Genomic DNA, 27367 nt, shown 5'->3' with positions numbered 1-27367 from the left:
AATATAAAATTACAGATTTCTTCAGAAATTCAATATATATTACTTAGCTCATCTGTAGCAACCTGTGTACCAAATTTCAAAGCTATCAGACCAGTACTTTTTGAGAAACGCATTTTTTGACCAAAAATGGAAAAAATTGCCCCAAATTAAAAATATCAGATTTCATCATAATTTCAATATATATCATTGAGTTCATCTGTAGGAACCTGTATACCTAATTTCAAAGCTATCAGATGAGTAGTTTTTGAAATACACATTTTTGACCAAAAATGGGAAAAATTGCCCCCAAAATACAAAATTACAGATTTCATCGGAAATTCAATATATATTACTTAGCTCATCTATAGAAACCTGTATACCAAATTTCAAAACTATCAGACCAGTACTTTTTGAGAAATACATTTTTTTACCAAAAATGGCAAAAATTGCCTTAAAAATGCAAATTTGCATATTTCTGCACATTTTGAACAAATCTGGAATAGATCATTACAAGGGACATATGTACCAAATATCAAAGCTATCTGACCGGTAGTTTTGAAGGAGAAGATTTTTTAAAGATTTTTTTACCAAAAGTGACAAAAATTGCCTTAAAAATACAAATATGCAAATTTCACCACGATTTGAACAAATCTGACTGAAGTAACCCGAGGAAAACTGTATCAAATTTCAAAGCAATCGGACAAGCGGTTTCACAGAAGAAGATTTTTTTACCAAACACACCAAAAAATGCCCCAAAAATACATATATGCAAATTTCACCGCGATTTGAACAAACTAAAGTGAGGTCACCCCAAGTGAACTGCATATAAAATTTCAAAGCAATTGGACTTGTGGTTTCAGAGGAGAAGGCAATTGTTGACGGACGACGACGGAAAATCAACCTATTTGATAAGCTCCGCGTCGCTGACAGCGGAGCTATAAATGTTTAGAGCTGATTGGAGTGCATTTTATAAACATGTAACGGGTACATTAAAATTCTGTTACGTGGTACGCCCTGCGCGAGCAAAATATTCTGTGCAGGATTGTCATTAGCTATATTATGAATTTCATCTTATAACAAACTGAGTCACTTACCAAAAGTAGCATAAACACAGTTAAGTAAATTCAGAGAGTAATAGAATCACTTAAGACAAATGTAATTCATACTATCAGACATCATTTTTATACCAGGCTTCAGTGCTGCATACCTTTACAACGTATGTATGTATGTATGTATGTATGTATGTATGTATGTATGTATGTATGTATGTATGTATGTATGTATGTATGTATGTATGTATGTATGTATGTATGTATGTATGTATGTATGTATGTATGCATCCTTGCGTGTGTGCACGCGTGCGTACGTATGCCTATGTATCTAGTTATGTGTGTGTACATCTGCCTGTATGTATGCCTGCTCATCTGTGTATATATCTGTATGAATCTACGTACATATGTACGTGTGTCTATGTATCTGTGTATGTGTCAGTGCATCTGTGTGTCGGTCGGTCTGTCTGTCTGTCTGTCTCTCTTTCGGTAGATAGGTAGGTAGATATATCTCGACTAGTTTCATGATACAATTAACATGCACAGTTGTGGAGACACATGCTCACAATCTTTTGGCCATGGTACTCTAATATCAAGCCTTCTGTATGATTATCATATTCAGCAATTGAGTTATTACAGACATGATAAAGTGGTAGTAGTTACAAATGAGATTTTACCTTCATGAAGATGTCCCACTTTGGATTGGTGAAGCAGCCAATAATGCGTGCAATGTCAATGACGTCCGGATTTTGTTGTGTCATATTCACGAAACACTGACCACCTGGTTTCAAACTCTGGTGTATGCCTTCCAAGGCAGTCTTGGAATCTTTCATCCAGTTTAAGGCAAAGTAGGCTACAGCTTTGTCGAACGAATTACTGTACTCTTTAAACGTTGATAGCTGAGTTGCATCCCCAACGCTGTAAGATATATTCTCAGCCTGGCAGCTTTTCTTAGCTTCCTTTATCATCTCCGGAGAAATATCGAAAGCTGTTTAATGGAGAAATTACCTGGTGATTGGCGTTTTAGATCATTCAAACTGTTTGTTCTCATCATCACTGTGCCATTGGCACTTTCGATTTCCTAATTCATCGTAGCCTTTTGTCTGCGTTGCAAGGTTGGCTTTGGCTTAGTTAGCCTCAGACCGAATTGGAACAGGGACGAGTCAGTATTGGGGTGGCTTTTTTCAGGCTGAACTTGCATTTGGCAGAGTTAGCTTTGGACAAGTATCACCGTTTCTCCCTTGCACAGGCATAATTATAAAATACTACATTAATATGTCTGTTTATTTAATGCCTTCATGTTTTCATGTATTTAATGATATGCAACTTGTAGTTTCGCGCAAGTGAATAATACACGTCACAATATTTAAGGCATTTTGTATATTTTGAGCCACAATAGCAGCCTGTAACTTGTGACAGTTTGTTTGTCATTCTCTTCCGGGAAAAATATCCATTTAGAAGATGTTTAGAGAATAACCATCGCTGACAACATCAAGCTCTGCAAACAATCACGAAGGAAGGATTATTTTGTTCGCCAACTGGCAACATGAAGCGTTTCGGGAGATTATATATGATTGACAGACTGAATTTATATAGCTCACAAAGGCAGTCTGAAAATATTAAACAAGGATAGAGAGTTTCCACTTATAGCCAATTGGTTGCTGAAATCTATTGCGCTTATTGAAATAGAGTTACTTCCAAACAGCCAACCAGAAAGAAAATAACCATAAGTATGTGTGTAAATCGTTAAAAAGCCCGCCAAGCGTACTCGTTTGAATCACTTAAAAGAAATATCGTCGTTAGGGTCAGTGACCACTATGTGGAAGATTTACTCATTTGGTATTCTATTCTGTCGAAATTCTATTCAGTGTTCATATTTTTACTACCTAAGTCATTATGATTGCTTCTTACCAGTAACTCTCCCAACACGCTTCGATAAAAGTGTTGTGAGTATGCCCGATCCACATCCAACGTCCAATAAAACATCTTTTTGATCCAATGGCAGGGCCTTAGAGATTTCTTCCATGGCCCTTACGGAAATCGCATAAATCGTGGCGAAATGCCCCTTGACGCGGCTGTAGTATATCTTGTTCATTGTATGCTGCTGTAGTCTGTTAAGCTTTACAGAAGGCAGATGTAGAAAAAACATGTTCACAATATTTAAACTTTAAAAAAAAACCAGACTAAGTGATATCTGCCCATGTGCTATAACTGTTACGATGAAAGGAAGAGAATATAATGCAATTAATAAGATTTTTTGAAGAAATCAATGACAAATTTTATGCAATCAGAGCGTTGCACAAAGCTTGTAATCAAAATAATTCAAACAGGTGTTTCTCGACTTTCAACTAAGAGTGAACCAGATGTGAACTGAATGTACTCACGTGTTTAACAACAGGTTCATTAATAGTTAATAATGCTTCATGAGACAATTAGATCTGTATCAGATAAACATATGAAGCACCTTCCATCAAATTTAATGCTGTAATTTTGGAGTAATTAGTGATAATTACAAAGTTCATTAAATGTACAACGAACCCTTAATAAACTTGGCACTTGCTCAATATTTCATAGCGCAATTAGATATTTATCAGACCAATATCTGTAGCAGGTTTCACTAAATTCGGTGCCGTAATTTTAGAGCTATATACCTAATTACAAAGTTCATTAAATATGTAAATGAACCCTTAATTAACTTAACACTAATAAATGCGTTACAACTCAGTAAGGTGTCTGTCGGATCAGTATCTGTAGCAGATTTCATCAAATTTGGTGCATTTATTTCGGAGTTATTTGACTGATTACAAAACTTCATAAAATATGCAAATGAGCTATTTATTAACGTGACACTGCCCAGTGCTTAAAAGTACAATTAGATATATATCAGATCAATATTTGTTGCATGTATCATCAAATTTGGTGCAGCAATTTCAGGGTTATGTGACTAATTACAAAAGTTCATTAAATATGCAAATGAGCAGATAATTGACATGGCACTTACAGTATCATCATAATGTTCTGAGATTGTAATCTGTGAAAAGTTTCATGAAATTTTGTGCAGTATTTCTTTATGTAAGTCGACACTGTCATTACTGTCTCCATAGGGAAACCATTATATGAAAAAAAATTATATGTCATAACTTCATTAATATGAACGCCACACTAACAAAAATCTAATCAGTTCTTGCAATGAGCATATGTTATTTGTCTACCGACTCTGACTTGAATCTGTTCAGGCGTTTTTGAATTATCGTTTTAACAGACAGACAGACAGACAGACAGACAGACAGACACACACACACTCACACACACATGGACAGACAGACAGACATTGCTATGACATTAGCTCACGTGTATGAACACGTTAAGCTAAATCTATGACATGTTTACATGTTCATAGGTTCGTTGTTTCTGCACATGCTAATCTTTTATCAGTCTACCACAGAAGGTAAGCATTAGTTGTAGAAATGAAAATCCTTGCGGTGGATATTTATTTCCGATTTTATCACATTTACACATTTACAATCAAACACCCTGCATCTTTTGAATTTGACGTGGAAAACGTAGCTTCATCATATCGTTATTTTTTTTAGAATTGTTGAAAAACTCATGTAAATAATTTAGCGAGATAAGCATTTGACACGTCTTTCGGAATCTTACGAGAACACTTGACACAACAAGATCTCTTACTCGTATTAAAATTATATATCTTTCAAAATAGTTTTGTTATTAACGTACTGAATTACAACTGACAGGTTCACGGTCAAAACAACCTGTTTGTTTGCCAGGGATGTTACATCTTCAACATCTGGATCTTTCTATCATCCTGAGCACTTGCATTCACGCTTCTAGAATTGGTCATAAGATGAATACGTCAAGCTGGAGCATTGTCATGATGCAATTGGCATTAGAATATGATGGTCAACCTGTGGTGGCAGCCCTGCCACGCATGTGCTAGTTTCCGCTCAGCTCCCTCGCTTGACCTATATAAGATCATTTGGGATTGTTCTAAAAGATGATACCAGAATGACTGGTAGCTGTAGAATCGTGTATGGAAAGCCATGACTGCCTTATATGGTCTAATATTATGTTGTGCTGGGCATTTCATATATTATGCTTGGCATTAAATATGTTGTGCTGGGCATTCAATATATTGTGCTGGGCATTCAATATATTGTGCTGGGCATTTGATATGTCGTTCTAGGCATTCGATATATCGTGAAAGTGTTTGAGGATCCGTGGGGAGCACCATGTAAGACTTATGAAGTGCAATCGCACACATTATTCGGACTACCTACCTTCTTGGTGCTACCGTGACTGGCGATTTCTTCACGGTAAAGACCTTATGGTGTAGTCATGATATTAACCCAAAGTGCACACTGCGAGAGATCATTTCCGGTCGACCTGCCTGTTCGAATGCTGACATATACGTGCAGGGCACAGAGGTCACCGACTCTTTTAGTACTGAGTCTTAGAACTGTCTCTCGTACATACGTTGGGATTTTCTTGAAAATAACGTAACACTCAGATTTAATTTTTATTTCTGTACTTAGGGAGCCGCCATTATTTCCGGCGGGGGGGGGGGGGGGCGGGCGGAGGAATGTGAAGGGGTCACTCAAAAAATTGCAAACTCCAAGGGATGGGGTTGCTTAAAATGTGGAGAGGAAGAAGGGGGGGGGGTACTCGATTTTTGTGTGAAATAAATTGAAACACCTCTCAGATTGCACCATTATTGCACACATCAATTTCTCAAAATTTTCGATGCGAGGGGGGGGGGCACTCCCCTCTCGTGCTCTCCCCCTTGGGGTGTTATGGTAACAGACAAATTGAAAATTCCTCTCAGATTATCCTAGACTGCACCATTGCACACGTCATTGCAAACGTCGATTTCTCAAAATTGTCACAGGATCGAGGACAAAAATCCGTGGCATTTTGCGGCCACTCCATTTTTTTAATTTAGGTATTCCATTAAAAAATAGAATGAAGGGTAATTATCACATTTAAAATATTTTAGGCTAGCAGATGAAGCGCATTTGGCCCTTTTCTAAATACATAAGATTTTACCAAAAGTTAAAGTGTGAGAAATAAGTGAAAAGCCTTGTGAGGATGGTACATTGCGGCCAATCAGAATTTTGCAGGGAAAGCTATTCGATATTTGAAAATCCTATCTTTTTCAAAATTCTGTTTAGCTAGTACCTATTTTATTTTCCTTTTAACTTTCCAAAAGTTGTTTGTCAAATCGCATTTCACTTTATCGATGTCCGAATGGCCATATGTCATGTTGAAAAGCAAACAATGCGTGAAATCATTCGGCCAAGCATTTTTTCACCCTGAAATCAGAGAATGAAATTCGAAATATGGGCAAATTTCGTGATTTCATCGATTCACTTGACCATTTACATTAAAATCGGACCAAATTTCGATCTTGAATTTGGTCTGTTAGCATTCTATTTCTCAATTAAGAATGACACGTTCAGCGCGGTACCTTTTGTGGCCAACCTCATTTGTAATCAATAATGCAAATAGGAATTACGAATAGGGTGAAATACTAAATTGTAGTTGGTTTTCCCGAGTAGGAATATCTATGTTAACCGCTAGTTGTGCAATGTTAACTGCAAATTGAAATTAGAAATTAGAAATTGGCACCACATGACCAACTTAGGGAGCCTCGATATTTTACAGAGGTGTCGGCGGAAATGCAGGGAGTTTAGTTTTACGACACGGTTGGAGTCCGACATTACAAAATACTGTTGGGGTTATTCTAAATAAGCATTTTTGTAGAACTATGGCAATAACAACAAAATCGAAAGATATGTAACACCAACCATGGAGTTAAAAACGTTAATATAGGAAATTAGTACATTGATGTAACTGCAGTAGTTGTCTTTCGAACTGTGGCAGTTTACGAACTTTCTGTGAATAGAACTAGTTTTGAAACTAACACGAACAGTAAAATGGTATATTTACTTCTGGATATGACACTCTTGCCTATGATTAATTGCTTTATTCTGAACAGTTACGTAAATGTCAAGTTCGTGGATGTCAAAATCCCCTACCACCTACAGAGAGTAGTAAACTTGACACTAAAAGTGACCCCTCAGAAGCCAATGATTAATTTTAGGCAAACTGTCATAACTAGAAACGTGTACAATCCGCGTAAAAGTGATCATTTGATTCTGAGGGGGCCAACTTTAGTATCAAGTTCACTACCCCTGTAAAGGGAGTTGACATCCGTGAACTTGATACTCAACGTAACTCGTCAGAACCAAACGATTGAGTTGTAGACAAAAAGTGTCACAACTACAGATGTATATACCAGTTTACTGTTCTCGTTCGTTTTAAAACTGTTGTTCCATTCATCGAATGTTCGTAAACTGCTACAGTTGTATTGATGTAGACACCCGCTGCAGTTATTATCGATTGGACATCCATGACAGTTGTATCAATACAGAGATTGTAAACTATTAAGGTTATACTCATATCGATGTACATCGATTCATGGTTGTGTATTACGTATCATTCAATTTTGTTGGTATAACCATAGTTAAACAAACAGCTTTTGTAAAATGCAACTCCCCAAACTGTCTTTTTAATGTCTGAACCCCGAACAGTGTTGAAAAACTAAATCCCCTGCTATCTACCGACCTCTCCCCCCCCCGTCAAAAATGAAAGTTCCCTAAGTTGGAATCACGTGGTGCAAATTTCTAATTTCTAATTTCGATTTGCTTTTAACATTGCACAAATAGAGGTTTCGTCTGTAAAGTCGCTATTCGTACTCGGGAAAACCAACTACAATTTAGCATTTTACCCCAATTCGTAATTTTTATTTGCATTTATGATTAACCAGATATGAACTGAATATGCTCACGTGTTTTACAACAGGTTCATTAATAGTAGTGCGCTTCACAGAACAATGAGATATATGTTATCACTATATGTAGCAGGTTTTTTCAACTTCGCACAGTACTCTCAGAGTTTAATCACTAATTACAAAACTTTATTTAATATGCAAATGAGCTGTTAATTAACTTTACACTGCTCAATGCTTTATGGGACAATTAGATATCCATCAGATCAACATTTGTAGCACGTTTTATTTAATTTAATGCTGTAATTTTAGAGTAATATCACTAATTACAAAGTTCATTAAATATGCAAATAAACCCTAAATTAACTTGACACTGTTCAATGATTCATAGCACAATTAAATATTTATCAAATCAATATCTGTAGAACGTTTCACAAAATTTTGGTGCCGAAATTTCAGAGTTATATACCTCATTACAAAGTTTTTAAATATGCAAATGAACCCTTAATTAACTTTACACCACTATGCTTTACAACACAGTTAGATATCTGTCGTATCAGTATGTTCAGCAGTTTTCATCACATTTGATGCAGTTATTTTGGAGTTATATGACTAATTATAAGACTTCATGAAATATGCAAATGAGCTAATTATTAACTTGACACTGCTCAATGCTTCTCAGTACAATTGGATATTTATCAGATCAACATCTGTAGCAAGTTTCATCAAATTCACGCTGTAATTTGGGTAATATCACTAATTACAAAGTTCATTAAATATGCAAATGAACCCTTAATTAACTTCACACAACTAAATGCTCTACACCACCATTAGATATCTGTCGGATCATTATCTGCAGCAGATTTCATCACATTTGGTGAAGTTATTTTGGAGTTATATCACTAATTACAAAACTTCATAAAATATGCAAATGACCTATTTGTTGACTTGACACTGCCAAATGCTTCTCAGTACAATTAGATATTTATCAAAACAATATCTGTACCCAATTTCACTGACTTGGGTGCCGTAATTTCAGAGTTATATACCTAATTACAAAGTTCATTAAATATGCAAATGAACCCTTAATTAATTTTACACCACTAAATGCTTTACACTACAGTTAGATATCGGTCGGATCAGTATCTGCAGCAGATTTCATCACATTTGGTGAAGTTATATCGGAGTTATATCACTAATTACAAACCTTCATAAAATATGCAAATGAGCTATTTATTAACTTGACACTGTCCGATGCTTCTAAGTATAATTAGATATATATCAGATCAATATTTGTTGCAAGTATCATCAAGTTTGGTGCAGGAATTTCAGAGTTATGTCACTTATAACAAAAGTTCATTAAATATGCAAATGAGAAGATAATTGACACTCACAGTATCATCATAATGTTCTTAGATTGTCATCTGTGAAAAGTTTCATGAAATTTTGTGCAGTATTTCTTGATATATGTCTACACTGTCATTACCGTCTCCATAGGGAAACCATTGTACGGAAAAAAAACGATATTGCATAACTTCATTAATATGCAAGCCACACTAACCAAAATCTAATCTGTTCTTGCAAGTAGCATATGGTACCTGTGTACCAAATCGGACTTGAATCCGTTCAGGCGTTTTTGAGTTATCGTGTAAACAGACAGAACAGACAGACACACACACACACACACACACACACACACACGGACAGACAGACAGACATCGCTATGACATTAGCCCACGTGTTTACACACGTGAGCTAAAAATAAGTTGGTCGATAAAGATACTGCGCTGAACGTGTCATTCCTAATTCAGATATAGAATGCTAACAGCGCAAATTCAAGATCGAAATTTGGTCCAATTTTAAAGTAAATGGTCAAGTGAACCAATAAAATCACGAAATTTGCCCATAATTTCGACTTTCATTCTCTGATTTCAGAGTGAAAAAATGAATGGCCGAATAATGTCACGGATTGTCAAGGATTGACATAACTGATCTGTTGTAATTCATCCTCTATTATCACAGAAACATATATTTTAATTGACCTCAGTTCAATAACCATTTTGACATTTAAACATACCATATTCAGGCTTTTCATTAGAAGCTGGCAGCTGGAGAAATGACACAAGAAGGTCACAGATTTTCCATTCCTGCATATTCATTTGTCTTCAATCTCTGGCAAACTGAGAACTGTTTTTCACAAAATGTATTGTCATTGTTTGGTTGTTGAATATTGTGACTCAAACACTGATCATGCAAAAATGTAATAACTCTACTGAACATGTTACATTTTTATTGGTACAGCTACATAATTGGTAGAATGTTGGACAAAATATTGCAAAATCATGAACATTTTTTATCAGCAAACATTTTATTTTTTGTCCTGGATAAACTACGCATTGGAGGGAAACACGTGTGCTCATGTCTTTGTTACGGAGACTGCGTTTTTTTCAAAGCGTATCGGATTACGCAGACGTCATTTTACTTTGCGTACTGCAGAGTAATTATGCATAAAATACTCATAATTTTGCGTTAACGGAAGCTCTGCCCCTATCATGCTCTTCCCGGGGTGTTCTCACAGTTTTACCTAGTAAAAATACAAATTAAAACACTTCTCAGATTGCACCAGACTGCACCATTGCACACATCAAATCCTCTAAATTTGCCATACAAGATAGGGGAAAGCCCCCTCTGACACTTCCCCCACAGCCTCTTGCGTGTTCTCCCCCTGTACTTTCAAATTCTGCCCGGTCAGATATCCCAGTGAAAACCCTGTCATGATACCCATCCAAATCAAACATCATATGGTTAGACACCGGTTATAGCTTGAGCTTTTATATCCGTTTATATCTGTATTTTGTTGTGACTTTGAATTTCGTTTTGATAGGTTCACCTTTTTCACCTGTCATGGGATAACTGGTGATAATCTAGCAGGGTACATCAGGATTTGAAAGGTCTTTACTATTGCTGTATTTTGTAAATTTTACAAATACCCGTAATTTTTTAATTTAACTTTTCTAAGTGGGCGAGTCAGTCAAAATTTCAAAGTAAGAGAGGGGGGGGGGTTACTCAAATTCATCATGGTTGGCAGGGGAGGGTTACTCGGAATTTCGGAGTTTCCGATGAAATTCCTCCGACCCCCGGCCGTAAATAATGACGGCTCTCTTATGGCAGCGGATTCGAGGGTGAAAACAATTTGGGGTGACATCAACTAACCTGGTTCTTGTGTAGATCTTTCATAACGAATGAGGCCTTCAATTTTAGTTTAAGTTTATGAGATATAAAAAGAAATCTTTGGCTGCTTTCTGCTGGCTTCTGTTAACAACAAGGGTACTTTCGAACAAAGTTTAGTTGAACGTCATCCTGATTTTCCATTTTGTACAACCCACCCTGTTTAAATGTGCTGACAATGTCGCTGAGCCATGGCTCTAAGTGTAGCAGACTAATATCAGTGTTGCAGTTGGTAAGGCCATGGACAACTTCAACATGAAATATTTACTTTTGAGGGATTGCGAGAAGCTTGAGAATGGCAAAAGCTTTAAGAAGTGAGGGAAATTACCAAGAAAACCATAACACATTTAATGCTCTAGGACTATCTGATGTATTTTAAACTGTTTGCTGCCATTTTGGCTAACAAGACACAACATTGATACAAATCATTCATCAGACTAATGAGTATTTTTGAAGTACATTCTTAATTGGTATGAAAAGTTGTTGATTTTTTTTCAACACAATATTATCTTAAAGTTGCAAAAAGTTGTAATCTATCATAGATTGACTCAAAAGATTCCAGTGGCAGTTTTTGATGTTCTTATAGTCATTTCACAAGTAACAACAAGTAACAAATACGCATATCTATATGAATAGATGGACAGCTTCTAAAGGTTAGAGAAAGGGAACTTCTTACCGAAAGTGATATAAATTATCTATCTCCGCACAGAAATCGTAGCGGCGTGGATAATTCTAAGGTAACCAGAGAGTCAGTGGTTGTTGGCCGAGCGCCCCAACCAATCTCTGATGCAGGCATATTTACATATTCCTCTTCGCTCGGTAATTACTTCCCGCGAAATAGGCTAATTTTCACACCAGAGGTCCTATGTCCGCAACCAAATACCCTCGCTTCATAATCTCTAATTATTTTATTCTTGACCGCAGAGTGACGTCAGCAGATGATACGTATATGAACGAGGTGGATGAGAGATCAGACGATACAGAAGAGTGAATGATACAGAAATTGTGTGAAAATAACAGAACTAAAAGTTATGTCAATTATGTATGTTAAATCTTTGAATAATGGTTTTGGTGGTTGAAAAATGTGAACTTCAATTATTTGTTTTTCACGGCGCTGTGACGCAAAAATGACGTAAGAACCAGCAAGGACCAGGATGGTCCGCGGTCGAGAATAGCTTTGTCAATGTAAGTGACTTGTGTGACGTCATACCCTCAGATTATTACTGTAATATCAGGGTTCTCAAAAAATTTTGAAGTAGGCGGAAAATTCAGAAAAGTAGGCGGTTAGCTTCTGTGTGCAACCAGGTTCCCGGGGCGGGCGGGGGGGGGACAGTACTGAGCAATTTCATGCATATACAGTGTATAAAAGGCTGTTCCAACATACACACGGGGGGGGGGTTCAGGGAGGGGATGCCCTCCCTGTGTGCAAGAAATTTTTAAAATTTGAAGACATTTTGTAGTAATTTCATGCATTTTGTACTGTATGGAGTGTCGGTGTAAGATTGAATCCCTTTTCTGTCAAAGATCACGGGAAACAACTGTCTAGAACATATGGTGACAGAGCTTTCAGCGTGTATGCCCCTAAACTGTGGAATAGTTTGCCACCCGAACTTAGGATGATAAAGAAATTCGCTCTTTTTAAGAAGTCTCTTAAAACCATTATTTTTCGTCAATGCTACTGTTGACTTGGATATAATTTTTACCTGCATGTTTTATAGTTTATTTATTTTTTTTATCATTTTTAGTGAAGTTTTTTAAACTACTTTCTTTGCTGTTTTTAGGTAGGATCCTTTAGTCTAGATTTTAGCTTGCTTGATTTTATCGATTGTTTTTAATTTCACTCTTTCCTCTGTGACTTATTTTGTATTTTCTGCGTTAATTTTAGTTCTTCCAGTAATTTTTCTGTAATGTACAGACCACTGAGACAAGGTGTGTAGTGGTCTTTAAACAATAAATTATTATTATTATTATTATTATGAAAGACCATTTCAGCATGAGAGTGTTAAGGATTATTTTTAAATTTGAAGACATTTCTGAGTAATTTTATGCATTCTTATACAGTGTATAAAAGGCTATTTAAACATACACACAGGGGGAGGGTTTCCCCCGTCCCTGTGGGCAAGAAATTTTTAATTTTGAAGACATTTTGGAGTAATTTTATGCATTGTACAGTATTAAAGACCATTTCAGCATACAGAATAATCATTATCATTGCCAATTACAACATGTTTTCAAGGGATAAAGTTTTAAAAAAGTCAGAAAAATTAATTTGATATCACTCGGGCCTGTCAACTGCATTCAGTTGACAAGGATAGCAAAATTTCACCAGACTGTTGTGTAGAATTATATTTAGCTCATGACTTGAACAAACATTTTGAAATACATCATAGAATAGGGCCTAGGGTTTTCACAACCCAGATAACGATCCGCTAGAATCCTGACCAGCCTGGCTGTACAAAGTGTTTTACTGATTTAAATAGACTTGATTGAAGATACAGTAAAATAAAAGAGTTTATTCAATTCAATGAATTATAGGAACACAATTTTCAGTGATTTTAATTCACTGTACTAATTTCACAATAAAACGAATCCGCGAGCTGATTATTGAATTTTGCTGATGTTGAATATAATTGAAAAAGAGAGCTAAATTTCAGTGTTCATGTTTCAGGGGTAGGAATGAAATAGGGGTGGGGAATAGAAACCACCCTGTTGACCACTGGAAACCAACCGTGGACCGGAAAAATCCCGCGGTTGACAACTGGATCCCATAGCGGACGCTGTAGAACCACACTGTAGACCACTAAAATAGTGCTCATTGGCCACATGAGGGCGTGTTTTCAAGATGGCGACGTCTGATGATGACAGAAACTCCGCGCCCGGTAAGTGATTTTTCACCGATAAACTACTTATCAGATGAAAGTCTATACTTCAAATATGCCCCATCCAATGACAAAATGTCTCGAGAATACTCAGATCAAGTTTCGTTGGCCGATTCCGTTCTAATCAGAAGAAAATCGAATTCTTGCGTAGAAATAACAACACAGTTTCCTTGCGCCCATAGCAGTAGCCTAGTAATGGCATATGTGTATGAGTACGAGTGTGTCGAAATCATACCCCGTCATTTTGCTGCAGTTCCGTGGCCAACAACGTTACACGATTTGCGACGTGTGGACGAAAAAGTAGACCCACCTTTCCGCCCACACACTCATCGGGCCTGTGAATACATTGAAGTGGATTGAATTGTAGTCTAAACTTAATAAACACTTAATGTTTATAAACAGTGACAATGTTCAGACAGTTTAGACTATTCTAGGAAGTATAACCCACACATCCAATGGACTATTGAATAATGGACTTTTCCATGTTTTATGGAGTTGAACTAGTTCCGACTAGTTTCCCTTGGATTTGAAACATTTGGCCCACTTTAATTGAAATGGCTGTTATTGTGAAAAAAAATGGTGAAAGATTATTCAAAATATTAATGTTATATTTATTACAATAAATATATGAAATGTTTGTGCCTTTCAGGTACAGTGTACATTATCTATAGATAGTTAATATCACTGATGCATTTTTTTAACAAAACAGATCCAGAAACTGCTGTATCCCTCTTTGATGTCATAGAAAATGCTGGTACAGTAACACCATTACACCCCCAATCTACACATGATATCAAGTCATCTTATGATTCCTCTGATGCTGAGCTTGCCAAGACTGGAGACACTGATGCTGAAATACCTGAAGGAAGTGTCAGCGGCGAAATCCCTGCATCATCTCCAATCATTCCTAATATCTCAGAGGCTGCCACAGTCATCAAAGAGTTTTGCTGCAACTATGATGGGTGCACAAAGGTCTTCAGAAGTAAGACTGGTCTCCGGAAACACGCAAGACTTCATACTGGCAAATTCCCATTCACATGCAAAATTTGTGACAAAGGATTTTCTGAACGTGGGAGGCTAAAAGAACATTCTGTAAGGCACACAGATGTTCCCTTAAAAGTATGCAAAGTGTGTGGTTTTAAACCAAGAACCTTTCACGGGGTGAAGTCCCACCAGGAGATGCATGGCTCTGCAAAGTTTACATGCCCAATTTGTTCAAAATCTCTTAAGTGTAAAACAGGTCTTCAGCAACATATCAGAGGTAGCCATGGCAGTAAATATATTTGCCAAGTTTGCAATAAAAAGTTTGGAATAAAATCTTGGTATGATTCACATATGATTATGCATTCAAAAGAAAAGCAGTATCAGTGTGAGCAATGCAATTACAAAACTGCCAGAAAAAAAGACCTGAAGAACCATGCTAAGACCCATGACACCACAGCAATCTTTTTATGTGAGCGTTGTGGCAAGAGCTTCAAACACAAGCACAATTTTACTGCCCATAGAAACAGAAAACCAAAAAAATGTTGGGAAAGCATCAATCAGCTATGGAATGATGTTGAAGACCGCTAGCTTGATCAAACAAACAATATCTGTGTTATCAAGTGTTTTAGTTTTTGTTTCAATAATAAAGTAATAAAAAAGGTGGTAAGCACTATATCCTCCAAAAAGAGATCTATCGTGCCATAACCATCACTGACACACACACACACACACAAGTAAATAAGGCAAGTCAGAACAATGGTTGTTTTATTGCAGTAAAAGGCATCCTTGCATTTTACATCACGTACCTCATTTGTTACATATAGTTTTCTTTATCAATGCAAATTATTTGTCCATTGCAGTTATTTATAGTGCCACACTGTTCTATTGTACTGTTCAATTCTAAGTAAGCCAATGAGTTTTGCTACTTTTCTTGAAATCTTGATTAAATTAACAGTAAGTTAATAACTACATTACATATAACTGGTATTTTTTAAAATACACATGTAGTTCTAAATTGTGATCCCTCCTGTGTTCAAATACAAGTGCACTGACATGAATCTGTCTGTTTTAATATATGTCGCTGTGTCTTTGATATATCAATGGCTCTTAAAATTTAAGCTAAGTTTGAAGAATAGTGTCTTTACAGTCCCTAGTAACATCTATTTTGATAATATTTTATAATAATATAAGATATAAGATAAATAGTGGTTGCTTTAACAGACTTTTGGAAGTAGAAGAACATACAACTGACATGCATAACAAAAGTAAAACACAGGGTCAAAGTCCCTGGAGCTACTATAGACATGGATACAAAATTACGTATTTCCTGACTGTATGAAATTATCTCACTAAAGTCATCACAGGGACCTGTAAACCAAATAGTAAAGCTGTCTGACCAGCGGTTTTGAAAAAAAACAAGCGACCCAACAGTTGATAGAGCTCTGCTGTGTTATGTAGAGAATAACTTTTTGTGACACATGTATTGACGGAGAAGGTTGATATCTTTGATGGCTCATTTCAGGATGGCCTGACCAAAATCGGGAAAATTAGCTGCAAAAATACAAAATTGATGATTTCATCATAATTTCAATATATTACATTAAGATAAAGCCTAGGAACCTGTATACCAAATATCAACGCTATCAGATACGTAACTTTTGAGAAATAAATATTTGGACCAAAAATAACAAAAGTAGTCCCCGAAAAGGCAATTTTGCTAATTTTGTCATAATTCTCAATGCTTTGTGTTGCTGCTCCTACCAAGTCTAATCAAGGGATTAAGCTTTGCCTCATTTATTTTGTGGTAGACGCGTACACCAGTAACACCTTTTGCAGGCTCACCAAAAGCAGAAATGCCAGTTGGTTTATGACGGGAAGTTAACGTTCTTCTTCTCAACTTGCTATCAAAAGATGATCCTGAGAAAAAAAGGTATACAATGTTGATATTATTTGTCACAGTGGAATTTAAAAGTAGATTCCTTCAGTTCCCCCAAACAACAACAAAAACAACAACAACAAAACAAAACAAAGAAACAAAGAACTGTAATCCAAATCAAACTAACTTTGTTCATGGATAATCTTGTGTAGCCAGATAATGCTAAAGCAAATTCATCCAAATAATATGAGCAAAGAAAACGTATATCATGAGTGATCAAGGAAGTGTAGTATGTGTAGTTCTCTACATTTAAATCATCACATTATGTCAATTATGTCACACTATGAAAACCGGTGTCATAATATCCAGAAGAAACATTGCCCCTTCTCATGCTGAAGAATTTCTACAGCCAAATAGAGGTAATTCCAGAATCAGAGTCATTTTTAAACCAACCAGGGCTTAGCCAGCACCAAGTAAAAGCCAAAAAATCATCCTTCTGACAGACCCTGTGTTACAGGTTTGTATCTACAGGTCTATACCCAGACTAATGTTGTAAGGATATGACTGGAAAGTGCTGTGAACACAATGTTGTGACAGGGGTCTGACAGTTTTACTTGTTCTAGCTGTATGTAAACAACTGTACAAAGTGTTGTAAATATACAGACCTGCAAAAAGGTTTAAATTTGTTCAATGAACGTTAACGTTTGCATTTGCTTCCTTTATTAAATTTTACCCATTGCACTGAAAATGTTACACAAATGATATCTTGAAAATTTCCTGACCTGCAACAGGTCCTGTAAACTTAACACTGACACACCACTGCACATACACCAATGTTTCAGTGCAGTGATGACAGTGCTGAATACATTCATACTACAGTAAACATACTTAACACCTGTAATCAGACTATGTTTACAGATCCTATAGAAAAAGCTACATGTATTGATCAGATTCTGTGCCAGGCATGTCTCAAAATTTGCCCGTGGTTTTCTAGCTGTTAACATTTTTTAGACATGCACTTTTCACGGCAATTACATTGTTGATTTTTAATCTTTCCCTCACCTTCAGTGTGATTGATGTGATGAACTGTGGTGATTTCTTGGGGGATGGTAATGGGCCGACATCATCTTCCAACTGACGTTGAGGATAAACTGTACTTGATGACATTCGCAGTGGGAAACCTCTGAAATTTTATGTACATTATAAAGTAATTAAATAAGACAATTAAGGCCAATAAGAAAAAATGATATTGTTCCTTGGGTTTTTATTCATACATTGAACAGAAGTGACATGCCACATTGTTATTTTTAGGGTTTCAACAGTTGTACAATATTATATACCTTCTTGATTAGTGAGATATGTTTTAAAATTGAAAGGGTCAAACACTCATTTTGCACATTATTTCGGTTATTTCAGTTTCTTGTGAAATATTATTTATGTTGTTCTGCTCATTGATATGGGCTCAATCACTGGTTGCCGCATTTCAACTCAAACCCAGTTCATGGGCATAATGCAAGATTATTTCCACCATTTAACTTTTGTAATATACTAAACATTATTTTCGAGAAGATTTCACATGTTATAACCATACACAGGGAAAGCTGATCTGTAACAACTGGTGATCAACCACATTTCAGTGAACAGAACAACATCAATAATATTCAAAAGAAACCTAAAAAAACAAAACAATGTCAAGAATGAGTGACTTTGTCCCTTTAAATCAATGAATATTTTGCAAACTTATGGATATAAAACAGGAACCATACATGCTCGTGGATTGATATTGATGATCTGTGATGACATAATTTGTTCTGTAGGGCACATCACAAGTTTATTCTATGTAAAAGTCAACGGCTGGACAGACTATTGTCCAACATGATGAAAATACACTTTCTCATCAAAACAATGGTTAATGTTTTTCAAGCACTTGAGAACTCCTTTTCTCATACAGTTACAAAGTCATATGAGTAGAGGTATATAAAACTGATTTTTGAATGATTATCAATCTTAAGACTGTACGCGTCATTTGATAACACATCTAAAGTAAAGTAATAATGTTGATGTCACTTACCTTGAGGGGTCATACCTAACAACCATTTCACCACATAGCTTTGCCATGTTTGTTTCTAAGTCTACACAGTTGGGAACACCATTCTTGGAACCAGGCATAGTAGCTAAGCTGGAATATAACCCCTCACAAGTCTGTGATGAGACAGCCCGCTGATTGTACGTTCTTCTGGCAGCAATCCCATACAAGAGAAGGTCAGCATCAACACTGGCTATAGTCGATTCCCACAGCGATTTAGGGTAACCTTGTATATGCATGCCAGGAGGAGGAAATGACATCAGATCAACCATTCCCAGTAGCTTATTCCTATACCTTTGAAACCAAATCACATAGAATATTCAAATGTGTAGCAACTTCTATTAATATTGGTCATTTTGTACTTTTAAGGGAAAATTCCTTCAAAAAACTCTTTCAGTTACTGTTTGTGCATGCCACAACCTTGCTGAAACTGTTACACTGTAAAGTTTTTTGTTGAAAACATCTACTGGCTGACCTAAAAACCCCAGTTATGTTCAAAGTGATGGCTATTTTTGGAAAATTGCAACAATCTTTCTCAGCACCTGACTACTGTTTCAATTGAAGTTTAACCCTTTCACTCCGAGATCAGTGTGTAGACGTTCAACTTTGCCATAGAAAATACCATTGAATTATTTAGGCCATAGAAAATGCACTGGTAAAAATGCTGAGTCAGCATTTTTTCAGTGAAATAATTCAGCAAAAAAATGTTGACTCAGCATTTTTCTCATAAATGTTAACATTCATGGTGTTGTATCTCATAAATGAGTGCAGTGATCCCCATATTTAATTACACAGTTTGATAACACTGACAGAGAAGAATCCAACAATAGACTTGCCAATTTAGAGATATGACAATATTTTAATTTTACCACTAATATATCCTTAAATAATTATTATAATCATATTAGCTTCAAAATTAAAACTATCAAAACCTTCCTACAGGGGTCACAAATTAGAAAATTGACACAACACCAACAAATATTTCAAATTTGTCATAAATACAGCAAAACTGCTAATGTGTCAAAATCATTTTCAAGACATACTTTTTAAGTTACAGAAGCCTGTTCAATTAACCCTAGGAATTTTGTATTATCTGTATTTTAGCAGCATGCACAAGTTTTGGACTAAAAATGAGTAACAATAGTTACCTCACTTTCATTTTACACCTATTAATGGCTGAAATCCCTGGTTCATCTTGAGCTTCAAACCACATTCTAACATTGTTACACAATTCAGCAGAAGCAGTATATCCTTTGTTGACAAGTTCATGTTCAACGGATTCTGAAAATGTAATAAGTGCAAGGTCTGTGCTTTGCATATTTAGTGATTCTTCTAACATACCAAGCTTCAATTTTGTATTATTGCCTTCAGCAACTTCTATGAAGTCCTTCCTTCTTGCAGATCCCAAATCACGCTTACATAAAGCTGAACGGTGCCTTGTCAGCAAATGATGCGGGTCAATTTTCTGACATGAAGGGCGTTTCTCCTCTCGGAATATTCTGGAACATAAAACCAATGGACACTCTGGTCTTGCAAACCTGGTATTACAATTCCATTTTTCACTCTTAATGTTTCTGCCATCTGGCAACCCTCTCAGGAAATTTCCAGTTAGCATAAGCAACACTCAGTGCCATTTTTGTGTAGCATTTTCCATTTAAAACTCTGACACACAGGGATGACAGTTTGAGGGGTGACAAACAGCGTGTTCCTTGTCTTTCCAATTCACCATGCACATTAAGGATTGATTTTACTTGGGTAAGTAGAGTGATTTTTCTGCCAGATAGAATGACATCCAGTGATCTGTGTTCTCTGAGAAACTTGAGGATAAGTTTGAGCTCCATGACTGTTAAGCTACACAGATTTTGCAATGTTTATTGAATTTTTCAGGTCATTCAAGGTCCTTCCCTTCCATTTCTGATTTGATCTTGAAATAGCGCAAAAAGATTGTTCAGATCAATTTCAGTCAACTGTACATTGGATGACATCTCATTATTCATCGTTACTGTATTATTTTGATTCATAGTCACGTGACACATGTCATCAAGGTCAGAATGAGCTGCATGTGCGCTTCCTTTGTCATTGGTGGGAGTATTGCTACCAGTACTGTCATTTGATTTGCTTTGACTTGCACCTACATCATGTTCACTATTTTCGCAGTCATCATCATCTCCATCATCGTTATCATCATTATCATCATCATCATCATCACCACCACCACAATCATCACCACCTCCATCAGCATATTCATCAACATTATCAACAAATTCATCATCATCATCAACGCCACCATTGCCTTCATAAGTTTCAGCATTGGTCTGAGTAATGCCGTCATTGTCATCATTGTTAATGGGAGTACTGCTTTGTATTTTCTTTAAGAATTTTGCAGCAGTGCAAGGTAACAACACATGGTTTTTCAATTTTACTGCAATGCTATTGTTGCTTGTGTATTGAATTTCAAGGCTATCAAGACTTGACACTAAATTTACTTTCTTCATTTCTTGAATCATGTGCGCCTTTGACAATTTTTGGACTTCTTGCCAAAATACCTTTTGAAGCTGCAACAAAGTTTGAGGACTTCCATCCAAGCCATACTGCAGAATGGGCAAGTACTGCCCATCAAATGATTGTACCGGGCAATGTACACCTTTATCATGGCAATAATTTAGTACGTCTTCTAAAATTGCCCTTACAACACAGACTGGTAGACTGTAGTTTTTTAGAAAGTAACAAATGGGAGCACCATATACTTGATCATGTGACCACAGCCTGTCAAGATCACTTGCAACAAAGGTAATTAATTCTGTTGCCTTCCTCCGATTCAGTTGATAATGATTACCACAATAGCTGACAACTTTATCTAATGTTGAATGAAGTCTTTCTAGTTCCTGATTGTTTGGGTCTTTCTTTGAGTGAGAAATTTCTTCATGGCAAAGTGCAGACATGTACGGGTTTGTTGTGTTACAGTCAATTTCTATGCAGTTTGGAGATAGTGCAAACATACATGCATGAACTGATTTCAGCTCTCCAAGTACAGCGCAATATTTTCCAATACCATCTTTGATCTTTTCTTTGATGACTTTGGATGTGGAAGACAGCCTTGTTGGACATTTTGGGTGTAAGCCATAGACACTGTTGAGTTCTTGATGACAAGCTGCCATATATCTTTGTCCTTGTACACCTTGAACACCTTTGTCACATCTTCTGACCATATGCAAAACACACAGAAATCAATTGTTTCAGCTGTCATTATCTCAGCCTGTACCTGCAAATAGTATCTTGGGGATATGCTATCAGGAATAAGTCCACTTTTGGGGCACTTATATTCTACGGCAGCTACAACTGAATTTGTTTTGTTGTCCATTAAGTGTCCATCTGGTGAGATGATAAGTTCAACATCCCCAAGTTTGACTTTAAAGGCACCTACTTCTAATATACAACAGTCTGGAAAAAATGTAGGAACAAATTTTGTTACAACTGTTGCAGTGGCACATACTTCATGGGTTGTTCCCCATTCCATTGCTTCCTTTATCTTATCACTGAATACAGGCTTCTCAAATCCTAAAACTGCACACTTATAGTGTTGTTGCTGGGCCTTCAGTCCTGCACATCCAACTGCATCATAAATGGTGCTGCCTGTTACCCGGACCTTCTTTCTTTCCTGAAACCAAATCTGTGACCTTTGCTTTACTGCAGGCAATCCTTGTGCAATTATTTGTTCACCAAAGGATACCAATTCTGGTATCCCGGAGCCCAGAAGAAAATCTATGTCATGAAGCTGATGATATCTACTGCATGTAGACAAATCCACAGTGTCACGTATAGGCCATGTTACACACTGTCCAGCACTGCACACCTTGGCACATATTTCAGCAACAGTTTCACGGAGGACATCACCACTTTCTGCAAGTTCTTTTAGTTGTAGGAGAGTTGCAGTCATCTGACTGATAACAAATTGATATCTTGCCTGTAATGAGTTACTTTGGTCCTGTTCAATCTTGAATTTTAGTTTATCTAGGGCATAGGTTTTCTTATAGATGTTGTTTCGTGTTTAGATTTCTTGATAGTCATCTCTTGCAGTAACTCTCTCATCATTTTGGCTATTTCTGATCTACCAATAAGAGAGTTGGAGTATAGTTGTTCATTTACACACATCTTTAACTCTGTGACACTGTGAATGTCTTCATCATGCTTTTCTTTTTGCTGTGATGCTGATAAATTCCCCACCATATCCTCTTTGCCTAGTAAGTTGACGTCCCCCTTGTCCCCTTTCAATCCCGGCGACAATCGTTTTCCATCAAAGGCTACACAAACACTTGTTTCTTGGCAAGACGATGCCAACTTTTCAATGACTGCATCACACATTCCTGGTGGTACAGCATTTGGCCATTTGCCCTCATATGGATCAAAGCATTTTAAAGACTTTTCATCTGGTATGGCAAGGATTATTCTTGCCTTATCTCCAGATAGTCGTCCTCTTGCCTCAGAGTTCTGCAAAATTGCACCTGTATGTTTCCAACCAGTTAGAAATCGCAGAGGTGCAGCACCATATTTAGTTAAAAATGTCTTCCAGAAAAGCTTGGATTTGCGGGAGAACCTTACATCTGTCAAAGACTTAGAATTAAGAGTTTTTATAGTGTCCATCATAATGGCATATGTTAGACTATCTGCGTGCAGTTTATTGCTTGATATTGCCACACCCATTCCTTTTGAAGGTCATCTATATCACTACATTCAACTATTTCAGATGATGTTTCATCCCTCTTTATGGTGTCACTGCACTGGGGCTGATCAACTTTCACTGAACTACTGATATTGTTTGTTGATACACTTTGTTCTTTTACTTCATAACTAACCATGCTTTGGTTCATTTCATTGAGTACCACTGAAATACCACTACCACACGTGTGACACAGATTGTTTTGACTGGTAATGTTTGTTTTGCTGATAGATGCATGTGTGATTGGAATGTCTCCACACACTTCACACAATTGCTGTGGCTTGAGTATTGAGTGGTGGCACATCGTATGTATTGCTTCAATAACACTTTCTTCAAATGTATTAATTGTTCCGCATTCTTCACACAGAATTCCAGTCATCTCATTCAAATTTGTGACATTTTCTGATCCAGTGTTGTTTTGCAAAGATTGCATGACATTACAATGGAACCAACTTGCTGAGTAAGAACTAGATCATTTCTTTCAATCTGAGAAATATTGCTTCCTTCTTTTTTGAGGTCGCTGCTTGTAGTATGTGAACAAGATTCACCTGGTGACAACAATGATAAGGTTCCAACATTTGCCTTTTTCAGTGGTGTGCTATGCCAAGCTGGTTCCTGTACTCCAGTACCTAAAAAAACCAAAATGTCACACACTTTATTAATATTCATGTATCACATGGACATACTCTAAGTACTTTCAATTATAGCTTTCGCCAACGAAACCATACACCAACATCCAGATATATTTAGGCAAACAGGGAGGGAAAACAGGGAAGGATGTTGTTTCCCGATGTAATTACCTACTGGCCTTCCTTTGGCAAAACTCATCACCGCAGGGTGCCCTGGCTACATGTAATTCAGCCCTGTTTATTTTTCCCGTTGTGGTGTCATTAAAATGTACATGCATAAAATAAAATTTCAAGTATTTTTTCAATGCTTCTTTGCCGTGGTAAAGTAATGTTGCAGATGTTTTTCAAAACCTGGTCACTTGCCTTTGAGAATTTCCAGTAAACTCAAGTTAGATGCACTGTCCCAATCTCAGTTTGAGCACTATTGCTTCATTTAGTTGGTAAGCTTGTTCATGATAAGGTTTGGCCGATACCATTTTGCTGTTTTTAAACATTTCTTAACGAAAAACACAAAATCTAATAAGATTGATGATGAACAAGAGTAAAGACAAACAAAAGAATTGCAAACACTATTTGTACATTTTGGTACACCCCTGTCAAACAATTCTTGCGTACGTCTGGCTAAAACTGTCGGCCACCTGGAGTGTGATGGCAGCCCTTCTGGGGTAAACTGATACCACTCTGAGATCTCAACGTTGGTAAACGAAAACATCCCTCCCTGTTTGCCTAAATATATAGGGATGTTCATGTATGGTTTGCCTTGGCGAAAGCAATACTATCACTTTCCAGCATGTGTATAAAAACTGGCAATTTGTATAACAAATGTTTCGTTGATTTAATGATCATTTATTACTAAATAGTATTATAATGCAATAGAGCAGATTATTCAATGCTACAGTCTTCAATCCCTAGTTTTACAGGAAAAGAACACAATTATTGCATGTATATAATCCTCACTTATTTAGTGTCATGGTACATAAAGTTGATAAAAACAGACGATCCTTATGCAATACCTGCCAAGAATTCATCTTCTGAACTATCACCATCCAAATCTTCAATATGAGTAGTTGTTATTTTTCTACGTTTCTTTCTTCCAACAGTTAGGAACAATTTCCTCTTCCGTGACATGTTTACTGCACAATACCAATATGTGAATGAATGTTGGGTGCTCTACTTTAATATTTGGACCATCTTTTGGAGCATTCCATTTCACCCAGTTCAATATAAAACAAAATACATTTAAAGGATGCAACACGCAAAGACATGCCAAAATATAACAGCACTCTTATGACCATGGACTGGTGCGTTGTTCAACTGTCACTCAGTTCTACATTCTGTATAAATGTATTCCTGCATGTACATGTACCGTACACCGGCATACCATCAAGCCAGAATACAACAGCTTTCCTAAGAGAATCTTTGACGAACACGTTAGCTTGCTCTCAGACGATTAATACAATGGCAGTTTTCTATCGTAGTAGTTCTCTGAGGTTTGCTTGGCTGTCAAAGCGAGTTGGGGATAGAAGAAGTGACATAAAATGTACACATTGCTGTAATACAGCTCGCCCATGCATTCTCTATGGTCGGACTTCCACTTCAGTTCAAGTTCGATGACAGGGTCTATTTCTACATAAGAATTCGATTTTCTTCTGATTGGAACGGAATCGGCCAACGAAACTTTATCTGAGTATTCTCGAGACATTTTGTCATTGGATGGGGCATATTTAAAGTATAGACTTTCATCTGATAAGTAGTTTATCGGTGAAAAATCACTTACCGGCGCGGAGTTTCTGTCTTCATCAGCCGTCGCCATCTTGAAAACACGCCCTCATGTGGCCAATGAGCACTATTTTAGTGGTCTACAGTGTGGTTCTACAGCGTCCGCTATGGGATCCAGTTGTCAACCGCGGGATTTTTCCGGTCCACGGTTGGTTTCCAGTGGTCAACAGGGTGGTTTCTATTCCCCACCCCTATTTCATTCCTACCCCTGTGTTTGATAAAACCTCAAACTAACGACACTGAACGCAATCCTGTACTACACCGTGTGTGTACAAAGCACCGGTAGTCAATTGTAACACAGTACACACAACGCGATATCGGTCGACCTGAAATTTGACACTGTGATCGACGTAGCGACGTAGCGAAAAGTGAGACCAAGTAATTTTTTGTTTATTTAGATTTGACCTAAACCTCCCAAAACCAACAGACAAAGTCAGAAAATCAAAGTTTTCAAGCGTCGACTTTCTCTTCAGCGATGCACACAACCACGGCCCCTCCACAAAATGCGATGTCGATCGACTTGAGTTGAATATTGACATCGTGATCGACCATGGATAGATTGACGTGGCGTTTCGAAAGTATGAAAAATGAGACTCAGTAACTTGTGGTCGCTTTAGATTTGATCAAAAACCTACAAAAGTCAAAACCCATCAGACTAGGCCCTACTCTTACGCAGAAAACCAAAGCTCTCAAGCGTCAACTTTCTCTTCCGGGTTTGAGCGAAACAAAAGTCGGCTTCATTCGGAAATGGTCGGCTATTCGCGGGCATAACGTAATTGTATGTTAGACCAATTTTCGGCTATACCCGATGTGAATGTCGGAATAATTCGGGCTGTGATAGGGCGAGCGAGGTTGCCCTCGAGAGCGATTCCCAGTGTATAGTACAACACGTTCGCTGATTGCGGTACTACAGTGATAGCAACAAGTTCACCGCGTAAATTGCTAGTAGACTACATATAGCCACATCGGCACTTCTGAAATATAATCTGCGGCTTGCAAGACCACCAAAAAAATCTAATTATTGTTATCAAAACCAGAATTTCCGGGCCTGAGAGCGAAACAGTGCTGAAAAGTAGCCGGCCAAAATACGAAAGTAGCCGGTCATTTGGCCGGCATCCGGCTAAAAATGAACACGCTGGATAATGTATCCGATTATCCCACATTGTGGCCCAAGATGTTTTCTATACCTCAAAATCCACTTGCATTGCCAAAACTATAAAATAATTGCAATAATGTACCCCCTCCCGGCCCATAATGGACTCAAGCACGCTTTGCATTCTATAATATACGAGGCAGAGCCGAGTACGCTTTGTTGTGCAAAGTTTGCTTTCGTCCATTATGGGCAGGGAAGGG

The 27367-nt window shown here is 37.1% G+C and overlaps 2 protein-coding genes across 3 annotated transcripts in view; both read right to left on the bottom strand.

The window, feature by feature from the left end:
- The window catches only part of LOC139131147 (juvenile hormone acid O-methyltransferase-like), a 7246-nt gene extending 1828 nt beyond the window's left edge, over window positions 1–5418 (bottom strand). Inside the window, exons 1-3 of the mRNA XM_070697109.1 lie at window positions 5327–5418; window positions 2940–3147; window positions 1706–2016 (exon numbers count right to left, since the gene is read on the bottom strand). Of these exons, the coding sequence (XP_070553210.1) occupies window positions 1706–2016; window positions 2940–3123 (495 nt within the window). The 5' untranslated portion in view covers window positions 3124–3147; window positions 5327–5418. The remainder of the gene's footprint in view (window positions 1–1705; window positions 2017–2939; window positions 3148–5326) is intronic.
- A 10248-nt stretch (window positions 5419–15666) lies between these two features.
- LOC139131144 (uncharacterized) lies at window positions 15667–26232 on the bottom strand. Of its 2 annotated transcripts, XM_070697107.1 has the most exons (6): window positions 26013–26232; window positions 25249–25368; window positions 20038–24235; window positions 18875–19183; window positions 17866–17986; window positions 15667–16844 (listed from the first exon to the last, which is right to left on the bottom strand). In XM_070697107.1, the coding sequence occupies exons 3-6, from the start codon at window positions 20502–20504 to the stop codon at window positions 16821–16823; spliced, it is 921 nt and encodes a 306-aa protein (XP_070553208.1). In that variant the 5' UTR covers window positions 20505–24235; window positions 25249–25368; window positions 26013–26232; the 3' UTR covers window positions 15667–16820. The 2 variants fall into 2 exon arrangements, with proteins under 2 accessions (XP_070553208.1, XP_070553207.1); XM_070697106.1 differs by lacking the exon at window positions 15667–16844 and having other exon boundaries at window positions 16858–17986.
- Between the last annotated feature and the right edge of the window lie 1135 nt (window positions 26233–27367).

This window comes from Ptychodera flava, chromosome 4 (genome assembly GCF_041260155.1).
Source record: "Ptychodera flava strain L36383 chromosome 4, AS_Pfla_20210202, whole genome shotgun sequence".
Lineage (NCBI taxonomy): Eukaryota > Metazoa > Hemichordata > Enteropneusta > Ptychoderidae > Ptychodera > Ptychodera flava.
The sequence above is the reverse complement of the archived record's forward strand: the minus strand, read 5'-3'. Positions and strand labels throughout refer to the sequence as shown.

Bases quoted from the DNA above. Each gene is read 5' to 3' on its own strand.
- LOC139131144 (XM_070697106.1), bottom strand. From the start codon at position 20,504: ATGCTAACTGGAAATTTCCTGAGAGGGTTGCCAGATGGCAGAAACATT. The intron at 19,184-20,037 runs GTAACTATTGTT...TTGGTTTCAAAG, and splicing joins AGGTGTAAAATGAAAGTGAG to GTATAGGAATAAGCTACTGG. The intron at 17,987-18,874 runs GTAAGTGACATC...ATAAAATTTCAG, and splicing joins GTTAGGTATGACCCCTCAAG to AGGTTTCCCACTGCGAATGT.